At 45.4% G+C, this 16,013-nt stretch overlaps 1 protein-coding gene across 1 annotated transcript; it reads right to left on the bottom strand.

The window, feature by feature from the left end:
- Nucleotides 1-5,393: 5,393 nt before the first annotated feature.
- LOC308570917 (C-type lectin BpLec-like) lies at nucleotides 5,394-10,973 on the bottom strand. The gene is made up of 5 exons (XM_081165996.1): nucleotides 10,898-10,973; nucleotides 9,350-9,441; nucleotides 8,089-8,229; nucleotides 6,326-6,440; nucleotides 5,394-5,619 (listed from the first exon to the last, which is right to left on the bottom strand). The coding sequence occupies exons 1-5, from the start codon at nucleotides 10,962-10,964 to the stop codon at nucleotides 5,552-5,554; spliced, it is 483 nt and encodes a 160-aa protein (XP_081022122.1). The 5' UTR covers nucleotides 10,965-10,973; the 3' UTR covers nucleotides 5,394-5,551.
- Between the last annotated feature and the right edge of the window lie 5,040 nt (nucleotides 10,974-16,013).

Raw genomic sequence — 16,013 nt, forward strand, 5'->3', positions numbered from 1 at the left:
TGCCACAGCTTGCTTCTCCAAAGCTTGATTTGTTTTCCAGATGCTCTTGCCTTTGGGTGTAGCGCTGAAACAAACCATGGTTAAGTGAGACTGGTGTGTTTGGGCATAACACCAAAACATAGTTAAAACAAGCTGTGGTTTGTAAGCCGACAACTAACCATGGCTTAACATTGTGCTTTGTTGACAGAAAACAAACCATGGATCATCTGTTGGACAGGGTTCACTGATTCAAACAAATCACAATCAAACTAAATAAACGATGGCTTAGTGTTATGTACACTGGTTTACATAACAGAGAGTTTAGCTCTGAAAGTACACATGGCTCAGAATATTAAATACTCTTTAAAAAAATGTTTGGCATGTCTGTCCCTTACAAATCCAATAAAAAGATGTAGAAACTCTCTAACGTGTATGTTACAGATCAACAAGCAAAAGTATGTCCTCACTCACCCAAGTCCCCGTTCCCAAGATGGTTGTCCTCAACAGATGGCTGCCTCTGCTGTTTCCTGCTCAGGCTGTCTCATTCTGAGCAGCTTTTATCCAGACCTGGTTGGAATCTGGCTGAAACCTGGAGCAGAAAGGTTAAGGCAGCACATGATGGACGAGTTTGCTTATTGCCCAAGCCAGAGGCAAGTTAAGCCAGAGGCTATTTTAAAAGAATTTTTTTAAAGCAAGCTCAGTCAATGGGATGTTGTTGTATTTGGGGGGTATAATGCTTCTTTATATTTAAAACTGAGATTGATTCAATCAAGATTGCTATGGTGTGAGGAATCACAGAATAGTAGAGTTGGAAGGAACCCCAAAGGTTATCCAATCCAACCCCCTGCAATGAAGGAATCACAACTAAAGAATCTGAGTAAAAGATCATCAGTGAAAATGGACTCTCTAAGACCTTGTGGATGGAAAGAGACTTACACTGCAAGCCTGGAAGACTAAACATCCAATTACTGTTGATATCAGCTGGCAATGACAACTTATAGAATACAAAAAAGCAAGCAAGCAATTCCTCTTGTTGTTATTTGCTTTCAAAAGCAGCCCTTCAAATTAAATCTGCAATGCAATGCAAAAATGTTGCTTGAATTTCACACAGATCAAAATCCAGATGATTTCACTTCACTGCTTGACAGAAACACTCTGTAAAGTGTTGGTCTAACCCAGTGTTTCCCAACCTTTTTTGGGCAAAGGCACACTTGTTTCATGAAAAAAATCTCGAGGCACACCACCATTACAGCCCCGTGACGTCAGCGCGCAGCGTCACGCCGGGAGGGACATGAATTGCTAGCAAATTACATAATCACCTCCTTGAGGGCTGGCTCATCTTCTCCGAAGGCAGAACCCCATTAATTAACAGCACAGACTCACACCATAGCCAAGACGAGGGGGGAAAACCTCAGTCATGCACAGTCATGCACATGTGGGGGCTAAATGAGGACGAAGACCGGGCAGAGAGCAGGGTTCAAATCACCCCACCTGGCCAGGACAATCCCTGGGTGCTCCCTTGGGCCACTCGCCTGACCCACCTCGCAGGGCTGTTGTTGCGAGGATAACACGGGGAGAACCACACGCGCCCCCGGGAGCTCCTTGAAGGAGAAAGCGGGCAATGAATGCAATGCACGAAATATATGAGAGGCGACCAGGTTTTGCAGGTGAGGGGCCCCCGCCAGCCTCCGCTTCCAACACCCGGCGCAACGACGCCGAAGTTTCCCCCCGGGCTCGGCTCGGGGAGCAGCGCTGCTCCCCCCCGGCTCCCCTTCGCCCTCCCGGCTCTCTCTGCCGCCCACTGGGGACCCCCCTCACCTGCCAAGTCCGGAGCGCGGGTGGAAGTTGCATGCATGCATGCAGGGCGCCGTGTTGCCATTGCATTGCACTGCACTCCATGCAACGCCTGCACACATGCATTGCCTTGCACGCCCGCCAAGGGGTCTCCCCACGGTCCGATGCGTCCCCTCCGGCGCGGATGAAGCATTGCAAAAAAAACCCCGACGCAGCCCTACCTGGGGGGCAGCCTCCGCCGCTCTGCCTCCGCGGGGATCCCCGGGCTCCATCCTGCCGCCCGATCTCCGCGGGGGCGCAGGCAGGCTGCGCGGGGTCTGCGCGGAAGAGCCCCTGCCCGCCCGGCCGCCGCCGCCGCTGCACTTATTCCATGGCCGGGAGAAGAGCGCTTCAAACAAAATGCCCGGCCCGCCAGGCCACGCTGGGAAACGTAGTTCGCGCACCCCACGCGGGCGCGGAGCCCAAGGGCGAGGGGACTACGGATCCCGGCAGCCCCCGCGCCGGGGACGGAGGGGGAGAGGCCGGGTGCAGGGATGGAGGGACGGGTGGGCGAGCGAGTGAGTGGCAGCCGCCAAGCCTTGGCCGAGAGCCAGGAAGGGCCTCCCCGGAGGAGGAGGAGGAGGGAGGCGCAGAGCGGGAGGGAACCCCAGGGGTTATCTAGTGACGGCACCCCAATCGAAAATTTGACTTAAAAAAAAAAATCTTTCGATTTTTTTAATTTTTCCCGCGGCACACCAGGCAACATCTCGTGGCACACTAGTGTGCCGCGGAACAGTGGTTGGGAAACACTGGTCTAACCCACCAACAATGTCATGCAGCACTCCCTGGGTGGACGGAAATTCCTCTTAGTGTTGACATAACCAAGACAAATTGGCATTGTGCGCAACAATCCCCCAACAGCTCCCCAGTCCCTAAAAATACCCTTCAACCTGAATGCCCCCTTGGCCTAAGGCCCAAACAACTGGGGATTGTGGTTTGAACAGGTCGATGTGAGCAGCTGAGAGTCATACTCACGGAAACTTTCAACAGGACCTGCTTAAACTGCCCTGCACATGCTGAAATATACAGGACAAGTACTGAGATTGAAGCCGTAGCAGAGGAAGAGATCCAATCAGCCTGGGTATCCTATGCCACTGGGCTAAATACCGCAGCCTCAAGCCCTCTGACCCCCTTCAGGTTATCTTCTCCATCAGAGAGAAATGAGTTCAAAAACACCAAAGGAAGTAGTGTGTGCTAAAATTGTCTTCCCTTTTTCTACTGAGTCCTCAGCATCTTCACAAATATGCACAGTGGGCCCTTCCTGGTGTCAATTTTTATCGTGCATTCATGAGGACCTGTGCTCCTGATGGTATTGGGCTGGTTGTAAGGGATCCTGTTTTCAAGACTGTTTGGACTTGCAAAACTTTCGAGGCGAACTTACCGTTATGGACAACCTCCCCGAATCTCCAAGCGATGAGAGACTCCAGGAGTACCTGAGCTTTTCCCAGGGTTCAGTTTCCTTTTGGAATGACGGTCAGCACAGACAAGGTGTCTTTCAGATATATGGTTTTATTTAAGCATATATACAACCTGAGCATAGGCTGGAGGGGCTCCCAGTATTAACACCCCCATAGGTATTGCTTGTGGGTGCCTGGGCTCCCAGGGCCCCCCTGGAGATGGCGCCCCCTGGTGTTCTGTCAGACAGGAAGCAAATGTGAGCTATGGACCCAGGGCCGTCTTTAGCAGATGCGGCACCGGGGTGCAAATATCCGCCCAGCGCCCCCAAATTACCATGGAAAGTGGGAGGGCGAAGCTGCACACTGCCAGCCATGGGGGGGCACAACTCACCCCATGCCACTGTGGGAGAGCAATCCCCACGGAGGCTTGGGAGAGAAGCTGCACACCCGCCAGCCATATAGTTGGTGGGGCGCAGCTGGAGGGCGTGCAGGGAAAGGGGAGGCTGCCAGCAAAGTCACACAGCTCCCTCACTTGCTGGGGCGCCCCTGAGAGGCCAGCGCCCTGGCGCGATGCACCACTAAGCCCTATGGGAAAGACACCTCTGTATGGACCCCTCCAGACTCCAGGCTGGTGTTTGATTGTGGGTTTATTCTACAAGCTGCACTACATTCACACAGCACTTTATTTCATTTCCCTAGCTGTTAATTTCTCCATTATATCTGAGCATTCACACAATGCAAATAACACTTCTGGAAAACTAATGGAATATAGCTCATGTTTAGCACTCGTTTCCATGTTAGTTGGTTCCAGAAAAAAGTCTACTTGCAGCTCCTTTAATGTGAGAAATGATGCGGGAACATTACGTGTGAGATATATATACATACAAATGAAAGGATATTAGAGGATCTTGGGGACCACCAGCTGCCAATTAGGGCAGGATGCCTGTACATTTAAAACAGTGACAGAGACTAGGGTCAGATATGTCCCTTTAGGTGTTGGTCATCAGGGGATGGCTTTTCCCCCTTGCCTTGTGTGCACCCCCCACCCCATTCCACCCCGAGGAGCCTTCAGAAGGGAGCCGTTGCCAGAAGAACAACTGAGAGGGGAGAGAAACTCGGCGGCTGCCATCAGGGGACAGTTGGTTTCACCAGTGTGACCCCATCCACCAACCCTAGGAGCCTTCAAAAAGGAGTTGCTTACAGGACAATTTGCACTGACCTATTAGTAAGCTGTATGCTTTAGTTAAATGTTTAGATATGTCTAATTGTTGATCATTGTTGTTGTTTTTCATGTTACGTTGCAGTTTCTGGTATTGTTCGTCTAATACTGTACAGTGGTACCTCTGGTTACGAACGCTTCTGGTTACGAACACTTCAGGTTATGAGCTCCGCTAACCCAGAAATAAGCTGCTCCTGGATGCAAACTTTGCCCCAGGATGCAACCAGAAATCACGCACCAGAGGCATATGTGCAGCAGGAGGCCCCATTAGTGAAAGAGTGCCTCAGGATAAGAATGATTTCAGCTTAAGAACAGACCTCCAGAACGGATTAAGTTCGTAACCAGAGGTAACACTGTATTTAGACTTTGGTTTTTCTGTGAACCACTTTGAGCAGAGATTTACTTGTGGATATATAAATAAATTGACGCTAGACCTCTCCACCTGTCCCTCAGGACTCTCCTGAGGCCACACCCCTCACCACCATGTCCTATGACCTTTTAAAGTCCTTTATGGTGTGCAAGGAATGTATGGAAGGAAGGAAACTCTTGCTTGTCCAAGTCAAGATTAAAGGTGTGAGTGGCTGAGTGTAGAAGCATCTGACTCTTACATAGCTGGGATGTAGTCTACCAGACAAAGGTAAGAATTGGTGCCCATTGGTACCTCTGGCACCATCCACAAGGGGCCTGTGGCCCCGGAAAGGTTTCCTAAATGGCCCTTGGATCAAGAAAGGTTCCCCGCCCTTGGTTGAAAAGCTGTAGCAAAGCTGGAATTTCATGCAGAGTTCGGAGACGTACCTACTGAAACTCTGCCTTCTGCACAAATGGTCGAGTGGAGCCTCTGCTGCCCTCCTTTCTACCCAGCAGCCTAAGGAGACTGAAATCATTCTACAATAACAGAAACATGCCAAGATATTTATGCATAAGGTAGATAGTTTATTAAGACTGCACTGTGCTGTGGCCATTAATGAAAGGCAGGAGAAGAGAGAGGCCCACACAAGATAATTCTTCTGAGATGCGTGTTTTGAATGGAGGTGGTTGGAGGGTGTGTTGAATGGCAGATCTCTCTCGCTGCTGTTGAACCAGGCGCATCCCAGCAAGCCCAAAGGGAAAACTCCAGTCTTCTCTAGAGTTCGTGCTTGCAGATGTAGGCATTACGTTTCTTGCACTGAGCATCGTTCCACTGCTTAAAGTCTAGAATGCAAAAAAGAAAAGACAAGGCAGGTGTTACTTCTTCTTTCTGGCACAGATAGGTCAGTGGCTTGTAGTATATTGCCAACCACTTAGAAATTTCTGCTTTCCGTGATTGAAAAGTTTTGCTTCTAGTCCTCATACTTGTAAAAGGATTTTTAGAGGGGCATGATAGAAAGAATTCTAGGGTTCAAAACAAAGGAAACTAGTATCCCCCAAAAAATCCAAACTAGTTCTGCTTTCTGAATTATTAAAAAAAAATGTGGGCTGGTCCATATGGGCAAATGGGGCACTGCCCCACCATCTTTGTTCTGGCCTCAGCCAGCTCCCAAATTTGCCTTCTTACTTTCAACCAGTCCAGAGGGTAGCTGTGGCTGTCAGCTGCATCCTCCTTAGTCTCAATGTTGCCCTTGCAGAACTCAACATGGATTGTGGGGGGACTAGAATTAGTTGGCTCTTCCTGACACTGGCTCAGTCTACTGTGGGCCTTCCTGCCTTCCTCCCTGCCAGTCCCAGTAGATGCACTAGCTACCACTGCTTAAACCCCTTTTCATTTCAGGACAATTAACTAGGGATGGCAGGATCTGTCGACTTCAAGAATGCAAGGTGTGCATTCAAAACTGTGGCTATCAGACTTTGCCAGCTCGCTAAGAACCACACTGGCCACACATCCTTGTACTTTTCCAGACCCTGAGAATGGATTGCTTACCCGTGGATCGACGCAGCTCCACACAGTGTTCAGCATTGCGGTAGTTGTCTGGCTGGTTTATCATCCAGGACTTGTAGTTGTAGGTGGATTCATCAGCCCACCTCCATTTCCGGGTCTGCAGAAAAGAGACAGAACAGATCATGTTCATGAAGGGCCCAGAAAGAAGGAAGATACAACTTTTGGACATTGGGATGCAGAACGGGGAGGTATGGGGGAGTCTGAGAAACATGGTTTACGAAAAAAAGGTTATGAAACTATACGTGTGTGTATGTCTTTTTATATGTTTGTATTGTTTTAAAAATTCTGTAAAATCAATAAAAAAAAATTATAAAAAAAGAAAGATGATGTGTTACATTTTTACCAAGTAATTGGTTCTTAAAAATCAATCTCCAAATAATCAGCTTAATCTAAATAATCCGTTGAGAGCCTGCTTGGCAGAAAAGTATGGTGAAAATGGGGGGGAAAATCTGTCAGTAGTGTGTTGTTTAACTCTTGAAGCACATCTGCTTTCATGGGAATAAACTTTGAATAAACAACCTCTGAACTTGAAAAAAAAAACAGAAAGAAGGAAGATACTGTTGGGATGACACCAATGCAAGATTAACTGGATAGGTTGGCCAATGGGCAGCTGTTATCAGCTGTGATGCAGACACCCATAGAAAACAATGGAGAAGCAACATGTGGGAGAGTTGTGAGATAAGGAAGGGATGTCATTACTAAGGAGCTGTGCTGGCTTCTGATTTGGGGGAACTCTTGGGCAAAGCCACGTCCATCATAGACACCTCTCCTCCTCACCACTATTCCTATCCGCTGCCACTTGCCACCTGCTTGTTTTGCCAAGCAGAAAGCCAAGGGGCAAGCAGGCAGTGTCATTTACTGCTCCCCTTCCTCAACCACCAATATTGCCTGGGTTAGAGTGAGAGGCAGGTGAACAAGCAAGTTGCAGTGATGAAAAGGAAGGACAGGTTTAGGAGGCTTTTATGGATGGGCCACTCCCACTTGGGTATGGGCCCTTGGTGGATGCCCAACTATATCAAGCCTTGTCACCGGCCATGCTTATATATATATAAATATATATATATATATATATATATATATATATATATATATATATATTCTGTTTTACAACTTAGAATACTCATTTAAACATCCTTAAAATATCAGTGACTTCCCTTCTTCTCTTTCCATGGTTCATTTTACATATCATCAATCCCTGTATATTTTATATAAACTAAACCATTCAGTATTCCATTATTACATCCACCAAAACTTATTTACACTGTTGAATCTATCTTAATGCTACCAACGTTTTCAAGTGTACACAGTTTCCCCCCATGTATTCAATAAACATTTTCCAATCTTCTTTAAATGAATGTTCTTCTTGTTCTCTTATTGTACTGTACATGTTAAGTCTGCAAGCTGTGCATATTCCATCAGCTTAAGTTGTCATTCTTCTTTAGCTGGGACCTCACTTGTTTTCCATTTTTGGGCTAACAAAACACGGGCCGCAGTATTAGCATACATAAATAACTTTTTCTGACACCTGTGAATTTCAGTCTGAGTTATCCCCAACAGAAAGAACTCTGGGGTTTTGTTGTAAAGTATTTTTAAACATTTTTCTTCAATTCATTATCTTCCAATACTCTTTTACCCTTTTACAGGTCCACCACATATGAAAGAACGGTCCCTCAACCTCATTGCATCACCAGCCATGCTGTGCAGCTGCTACTCAGTGATGATAGCTAGGAATGGAGCAAGCTTACCTGACGGACATCGTGGAGCCCAATCCAGACGTCGCTTATTTCTTGCTGGTAAGTGGAGATGTGTTCGGCCACCAAGAGAGTCTCTGCTTTGGTGAGGACAGAGGCGAGGTGGGCCCCACGGCCATAGCTCTGGCACTCAATCTAAACATGGAGAAGGAAAGAGTGGTGGTTTCTTCCCCAATGATCATATCTCATCAACAGGATTGGTCAGATGTGGCTCACCGGATGGGGGAGAGCCACGCAACTAGCTTCCTGGCAGGTAAGGGTGCTGAGAGTTGTTGGGAGACCTCTATTTCCCTCACAGAACAAGAATTGCCAGAGGTGGTCTTCCTGGCAAAATTGACCTGAAAGCTCAGGAACCAAGAAGACCAAAACTTTAACAGAGTGGGGGGGAATTATAATTTATCCGGGAGACCACTGTAAGCAGATGAAAACATTAGCAGGATTGCATTAACACTTGTAATGTAGCAAATACTATGGAGACAATGGAGTTATATAAAATACTGACCACTGAATAACATGCAGTTGAAAGGGTTGACAAGGGGAAGGTAGGAAGCCCAGAGATTCAAAGGAATCTATCAATACGGGTGTGGGTGGTTGTATTGTTATATTCTTATACAGTGGTGCCTCGCAAGACGAAATTAATTCGTTCCGTGAGTTTTTTCGTCTAGCGAATTTTTTGTCTTGCGAAGCACGGTGTCGGAAAAGTTTTGGAAAAGCTTCAAAAATCACCAAAAACCTCAAAAAAGGCTACCACACCGCGTTCTATGAGTTGCTCCTCGAAGTCAAGTCGCAACTGTATTAACGGTGTTAAGAAAAAGGAAACAAACTTGCAAGACGTTTTCGTCTTGCGAAGCAAGCCCATAAGGAAATTCGTCTTGCGAAGCAGCTCAAAAACCACAAAACCCTTTCGTCTAGCAAGTTTTTCGTCTTGCGAGGTATTCGTCTTGCGGGGCACCACTGTACTAGTAAGATCAAATAAAAATTATTTCCACACAAAAAAAGAATCACCAGATATGGATTGACTGATAAACCATTCTGAAAATTACATATCTGTGGTGGGAATAGAGTATCCTAACGACGCAAACTACGCTTGCCATGATTATTTGGTGAACCCATGACTATTTCAAAGTATAGAGTAGACAGGGCCTAAATTTCTTCCTCATCCCTTGTTCCAGCCAAACTCCTGAAATGGGAACTGGGAAGCTGACTTATACAGCTTATATATATCACATCTGGGTGGCTGAGAAACACTTCTTACCTCAGCCTCGTGCCAGCTCAACTTATTGTCGAAATATGCATAGCAGTTGCCCTGGTTTTGCAGCCACTCCCTGGCGCAGGTGTCGGCCTCAGCTGCATGGAGACAATGGGGTAGAAAGGAAAGAAGCATGAAAAAGTCAGCAGATAGTCCAAAGCATTTTTGCCTTAAAGCAGTAGATGCTGGTCCATTAGGGCACTGCCCTCCCAACCTCAGTCTGCCCTTTCGCCAGCCCCCACCTGCCTGCCCTCTTACACCCAGTCCAGTAGGTGGCGCTGGCAGTCAACTTCCTCTTCCCTGGTCTCAGAGTTGCCCCTTGTAGAACTCAGCAGGAAGGAGGATGGAGGCAAAACTAGCATCCCTTGTCTCTGCCTCTCATTGGCTCTGGATGTACCATTACCTCTGACTCCACCTCCCTTCTGCCAATCCCAATAAGCAGCAGCCACCACAGTATTAAAGAAAGAAAAGCCAGCTTGAGCTATGCCACAGGTGGCATGGACAGGTTGCCTCTGAACATATGCTCAGTGCCCCTGTTTGAGATCAGTCCCTAGCTCACAAGCTCTTTCGCTTCTGGCTTTCCCAAAAAAAATTCTTTTTCAACCACCTAATTCCGGGCTGGGAGGGAAGCTTTAAGTGACTGGGATTGTTAAAGAATTGGAGCCTGAAAACTTTGCTCATCTACTGCAAATAGAGACGAGGGAGAAATTCAACCAGGTTTGCATTTAAAAGCGAATCCACCCGATTCACATTTTCTCAACCAACGTGCAAACCAAAATTCAGTCATCCTTTAAATTTTGCATTCTTCTGAATTTTTCAGTGCAGTTCTGCAGTTGAGTAACATGTATCAAAAATGCATATACTGGGGTAAAGTATGTGTTAAAATTGCATAGATGGGTGAAAATAACATACAAAATGCATTACATTAGAAGAAATGCCTTGCAGAAGTGTGTGTGGTAGTCAAAAGTGCATTTAAGAATTTGTTCATTGGGAGAAATGGACACTAAAATATTGATACTTTTTTCATGATGGTTGTTTCCTGTTTTAAAAAAAAGGTTGCAAATTGTTGCAGGCATGTGGAGGACTGAATTTAAGATTGGAAAAATGAGAAACTTGCAGAGCCAAAATTGAGGGATTTGTCTGCAAACCACCCAGAAACCTCCTCCTAGATTATGAGCAACCTTCTGCCCACCCAGAGTCTCTTATTTAAAGGCCCTAAAAGTGCTAAATTGATTCACCACTTTGTCTCTAGGGATGTTACTCAATGTGATCCATGGAGCAAGCCCAGATTATTTTTTATCCTTGTTAACGTGAGCCCAGTTCAAGCCACCCCATTCTAAAGAGCCAGAGGTTTAGTAGATTTTAGTGGATTGCCGTTGCTTGAAAATGAAACACCTACATTTGTCTGAAATTCTGCTCAATTGTGACTAAGGTTTCTGATATCTTTCTGAAAGACTGAATTGGCCAACTAAAGGCATTTGAAGAAAGTTGCTTTTCACCCAAGTCCACTTCTTAACTGGTCATATAATATCAGTATTTGCAAAGGAAACTCACCTCCCAGGAAAGGGTTGGAGACCAGGATGCCCAGAAGGCATAGGCTGAAATACGTGAAGAGTCCCATCTTCTGGTTGACCTTTGAGATGGGAGGAAGTAGAGATGGGAGGAAGAAGAGTATGTTCAAAAGGTGCATTTAGTGAATACTATACTATACTATACTATACTATACTATACTATACTATACTATACTATACTAATTTCTAAGTTCATCAATGCTTTACTTACTGGCTGGGACATAAAAAAATCATTTGAGACCCTGCCACATTTCCCATAAGTCATAGAGCTGGAAGGGACCTCCAAGGTCATCTAATTGAACACCTTGCAGAGGCATAAGATCCACTACAACATCATCCCTGGTGGGTGGTTATCCAGTCTTTGGTCAAAAACCTATAGCCAAGGAGAGCCCACCACCTTCTGAGACAGAAGTCCTCACCGAAGAGTCCACCATCATATCTCAGAGATTTTGAAAGCATTTCGCTCTACACTCTGCAGGAACTCACTCACAAAGACTTATGGATCACCTCCCCAGAACTTACCTTGTGATGCTGTTCTCCTAGGTAGACAAGTGTGGTTGTCAGCTGAGCCAGGTGCCTCTCTGATGGTCTCACCTAGCCTGGGCAGCTGTTATATAGACCCCAGACAGAGGTGGTGCAATACCAAGATGAGCAAGATGCTGCAAGGAAATCCTGGTCCGATGCCTTCAGTTTTGCATAATTTAAGGCCAAATCAGTGGAATGTCATTTGTTTCACTAGCCTTGAGCATTGCAAAAAGGGCATCAACCTCTCCTTGATTTTGATGGGGAAAAGCATATTGAAGGGGGGAGAGAATTTTGAATCTATTTCCTTCTGAAGAGGAAGAGGAACCATATTCTTAATCAACCATCAAAACACTTGTTTGCAGTCCTTATTGCCTATGCCCCTACCCACCACTGCCATGTGGCCCTTAGAAGGTTACCTGGAAAGAAATGTGGCTCACTTTTTGCTACTATGTTATACCAGCTCCCGAGGCAAGTTTGCTCCAGAAAGGCCACGCAAAGGGATCAGGATCTTGCCTCCCACAGGACTGTACAAGGGTCCCTGATTATAAAATCATAGAAAACAGGAGATACGTAGCCGCTCCAACAACATAACTCTATTTCCTCACATCCAGAAACTCAAGAAGGGCTTTCACTCTTGCTAAAAGCTCAGCCTTGCCCTCACCAGTTCTGGAAGGCTCCTATAGAAGAGTCTCGTATGCACAGAAACTTTACACCTGCCCATTAGGAAGCCCCAAACATATATTTTTTAGAGGTTCTTTTTATGTTGAGATCCATAGAGAAACCATTGATCCTTTGCTGAAAGGCTCACCGATCTTTCAGACAAGTCTAAACTTAATTCTCTCCTCTTAGGCAAAGATCACAAGACGACCTGGCTGGTAGCCAGATTCTGCGCCCAGATTTGTAGGCACAGATCATCCTCTAGAATAAAATAGCTTACAGTGGTACCTCGGGTTAAGTACTTAATTCATTCCGGAGGTCCGTACTTAACCTGAAACTGTTCTTAACCTGAAGCACCACTTTAGCTAATGGGGCCTCCCGCTGCCGCTGCGCCACCACCGCGCAATTTCTGTTCTCATCCTGAAGCAAAGTTCTTAACCTCAAGCACTATTTCTGGGTTAGCGGAGTCTGTAACCTGAAGCGTATGTAACCTGAAGCATATGTAACCCGAGGTACAACTGTACTAGGGAAATGCTGAAGTCGCTCTTTGGGGTGCCTCAGGGTCGATTTTTTATGGTAGCCCAAATCTCCGTTGTACGGGTGTATGTATATATCTCAATTTTAACTCATGAGCTATTGCTGCAATCTGCTCCGATTGTATATTTTATCTTTATGAACGCTGTTTTTATTGTGTTATGTTACGTGAGCTGGTCTTTGACTGTAATAAATTGTCTATCTATCTTGCCTCCCTTACAGGGCGGTTGTGTACACTCTAATAATATAATAAATGGTTCTGCAGCCAGGTGGCACCATTCTTCTGTTGACATTAAGCAGATCTGACCCAATACGCTGCCTGGAGGAGCAGATGATCCCAAGAGACACGTGTGCATGTCCTTGGGCTCTTCCTAAGAAGAGCAGCATCAAGGAATCATCACTACAAGTGATGTGTGACATTTAAAACATTAAGTGCGTAGTTACAATGACCTAATGCTCTTCACATCCTGTTCAGGTAAACACAGCTTTCAGATGCCATCTTAGAAAGCGGAAATATCACCATGTCCTCCTGTCCCCCTTTTTTTTCAGGACAGCCCCTGTTTTCTGGCTCCTTGCTAAATCGCTACCCATATTTTGTCCCTATTTTGCTGTTTTTTTCTGGCAGCAGAGGGGAAAGGTAGAGAACCCCTTAAGAAAATCTCCTAGCTCCACCTTCTGACCGTCTAAGTTTTATCCAAACCATGCTCTGCTGTAGCCTTGGAAAAAATGAAATACAAATAAAAATCTTGATATTTCACAACTAAAACCTTTCATCTTAAACATATTGTTTAATTGGGATAGATAAAAAGAAAGGTTTTGGTTGTGAAATATCAATATTTTTACTGGTATTTCAATTTTTCAAAAAGATTTGTTAGAAAATAAGGTTAAAGGGACGCGGATGGCACTGTGGGTTAAACCACAGAGCCTAGGACTTGCTGATCAGAAGGTCAGCAGTTCGAATCCCCGCGACGGGGTGAGCTCCTGTTGCTCAGTCCCTGCTCCTGCCAACCTAGCAGTTTGAAAGCAAGTCAAAGTGCAAGTAGATAAATAGGTACTGCTCCAGTGGGAAGATAAACGGTGTTTCCGTGTGCTGCTCTGGTTCTGATTCTGGCTTAGTCATGCTGGCCACATGACACGGAAGGTGTACGCCAGCTTCCTCAGCCTATAGAGTGAGATGAGCGCCCAGTGGCGTAGCGGGGGGGCTGCAGGGGGGGCCGGCCACACCGGGCGCAACATCTGGGGGTTAGGGTTAGGGGGCGCAAATCCACGGGTTAGGGGGCGCAAATCCATGGGTTAGGGGGCGCAAATTACTTGCCTTGCCCCGGGTGCTGACAACCCACGCTACGCCACTGTGAGCGCCACAACTCCAGAGTCGGTCATGACTGGACCTAATGGTCAGGGGTCCCTTTACCTTTACCTTTAAGGTTAAAGTACTATCTAAAATGTAAAGCTTGCTTTTAGAGTGGCACACAAAAGATGAAAAGGTCAAGTCGGTAATGATACACTGGGCAAAGGACTTGGGACATAATATCCAGATGGCAGATTGGGAAAGGTTTTGGAAATCAGATTTGAAATTTACAGCATGTTGTACATTGAAAGAAAATTATATAAAAATGATGTACCGGTGGTATTTGACTCCTACAAAGCTAGCAAAAAAATGTATAAGACAAATTCAAATATCTGCTGGAAATGTAAAGAAAAAGAAGGTACCTTTTATCATATGTGGTGGACTTGTAAGGTAATAAAAGCTTTCTGGGAGATGGTATATAATGAAATGAAAAGATGCTTAAAATAATCTTTGTTAAGAAACCAAAAGCATTTTTATTAGGAATTACAGGTACCGACATACCAAAGGAGCAGAAGATACTCTTTATGTATGGAACAACAGGCACCCAGATGTTATTAGCCCAGAGCTGGAAAGAAGACAAAGTCCCTACCAGAGAGGAATGGCAAACCAAACTGATGGACTATACCAAGAAGGCAAAGCTGATCGGAAAACTCAGAAACCAAGAGGATAAAAACTATAAAAGAATGGGGGGAAATTGTAAGTTACTTAGGAGACCACTGTAAGCAGATGGAAACAAGAGCAGGATTTTGATTCACTTGCAGTGGAAAAAACACTATGGACAATAAGGTTTGATATAAAAATTGGAGTACGGATGAATATGCAGTTGTAGATGTTTAAAATAAGACTCCATGGAGAGGATGGGGGGAAGTCTCGAGATTCGGAGAATCTCCTGATACATATATCTTTTTACTAGTTAGTGTTTATTTGTACTTTGCATTTGCAAAACCAATAAAAATGACTTTAAAAAAGAAAAAAAATACAAATAAAAATGAGGAGCTGTCGCAAAAGGTAAGAAGACCAGCCCCCTTCTGCTTACCCCCGCCCCAGTCTTTTGTTGCAAATTGAGGGCAACATATACCCTTTAAAAACTTTCGCTAACATGCAAGTGCATGGCATAGAAGATGCTACCTTCCCTTTCCAAAGGCACATGAGGTTACCACTTTGCTGAAGCTAAGCAGGCCTCAGTTCGGACAGTGAGCGGATGGGTGACCACCTAAAAATCACATGCAATGCACATAGGGTTCCATGGCAGAATAAAGTCAGAGGAGCAATGTAAATAAATTTGCAATTGAATGCCGGTCAGTGCATAGTCTGTAGGTCCATAATGCAGCCACCTTGCTTGTTGAAGTAGTCTGGGTGTTGTCCCTGCAGAGATGGAATAAATACCTGCAAAAATTGCTGTATGCTACCTTGAGTTCCCTTGAGAAAATGTGAGCAATAAATGAATTGAATATCAAACTGGGGTGAAGGGAGAGAGAGAGAACACTTCAGATTGAAAAATAACATGTCAGGCTACAGAACAAACTAATTTCTTTTCCCTTGATGTGAAGACCTTCTACACGCAACATGCAGGGATTTTATTTTATTATTATCACTTTCATGGAAGACGACCAGTCAGCTACCTGGGATGTAAAGCTTAAGAAAAGGAGCAAGTGTTTTCATGGTTGATATTGAATGTTATTTCCCCATCCAATTTGGGTACAGATTGAAAAGGCCAGACATTTTTCAATACACATTGCCCCATCTAAAGAAAAATTTCAATGCACGATGTCCTTTCTGCAGTGCTGATGAACAGCGATAAAAGCCGCTTTCCACAAGTTCAGTCTTTGGTTATGCAAAACTGGAGACTCTGGGCCAGGACTTCCTCAAAGCAATTATCTCACCTTGGTATTACACCATCTCTGCCAATGGCCTATATAACAGCTGTCCAGCAAAGGTGAGACCATCAGAGAGGAACCCGGCTCAGCTTTGACCACATCTGTCTACCCAGGGAAACAGCAACACAAGGTGAGTAGCTGGGGAGATGATCCCCAAG

The sequence above is a fragment of the Podarcis bocagei genome (assembly GCF_964188305.1).
Source record: "Podarcis bocagei genome assembly, chromosome: 13".
Classification (NCBI taxonomy): domain Eukaryota; kingdom Metazoa; phylum Chordata; class Lepidosauria; order Squamata; family Lacertidae; genus Podarcis; species Podarcis bocagei.

Bases quoted from the DNA above. Each gene is read 5' to 3' on its own strand.
- LOC308570917 (XM_081165996.1), bottom strand. From the start codon at position 10,964: ATGGGACTCTTCACGTATTTCAGCCTATGCCTTCTGGGCATCCTGGTC. The intron at 9,442-10,897 runs GTGAGTTTCCTT...GTCTCCATGCAG, and splicing joins CTCCAACCCTTTCCTGGGAG to CTGAGGCCGACACCTGCGCC. The intron at 8,230-9,349 runs GTAAGAAGTGTT...CTCCATGTTTAG, and splicing joins TGAGCTGGCACGAGGCTGAG to ATTGAGTGCCAGAGCTATGG.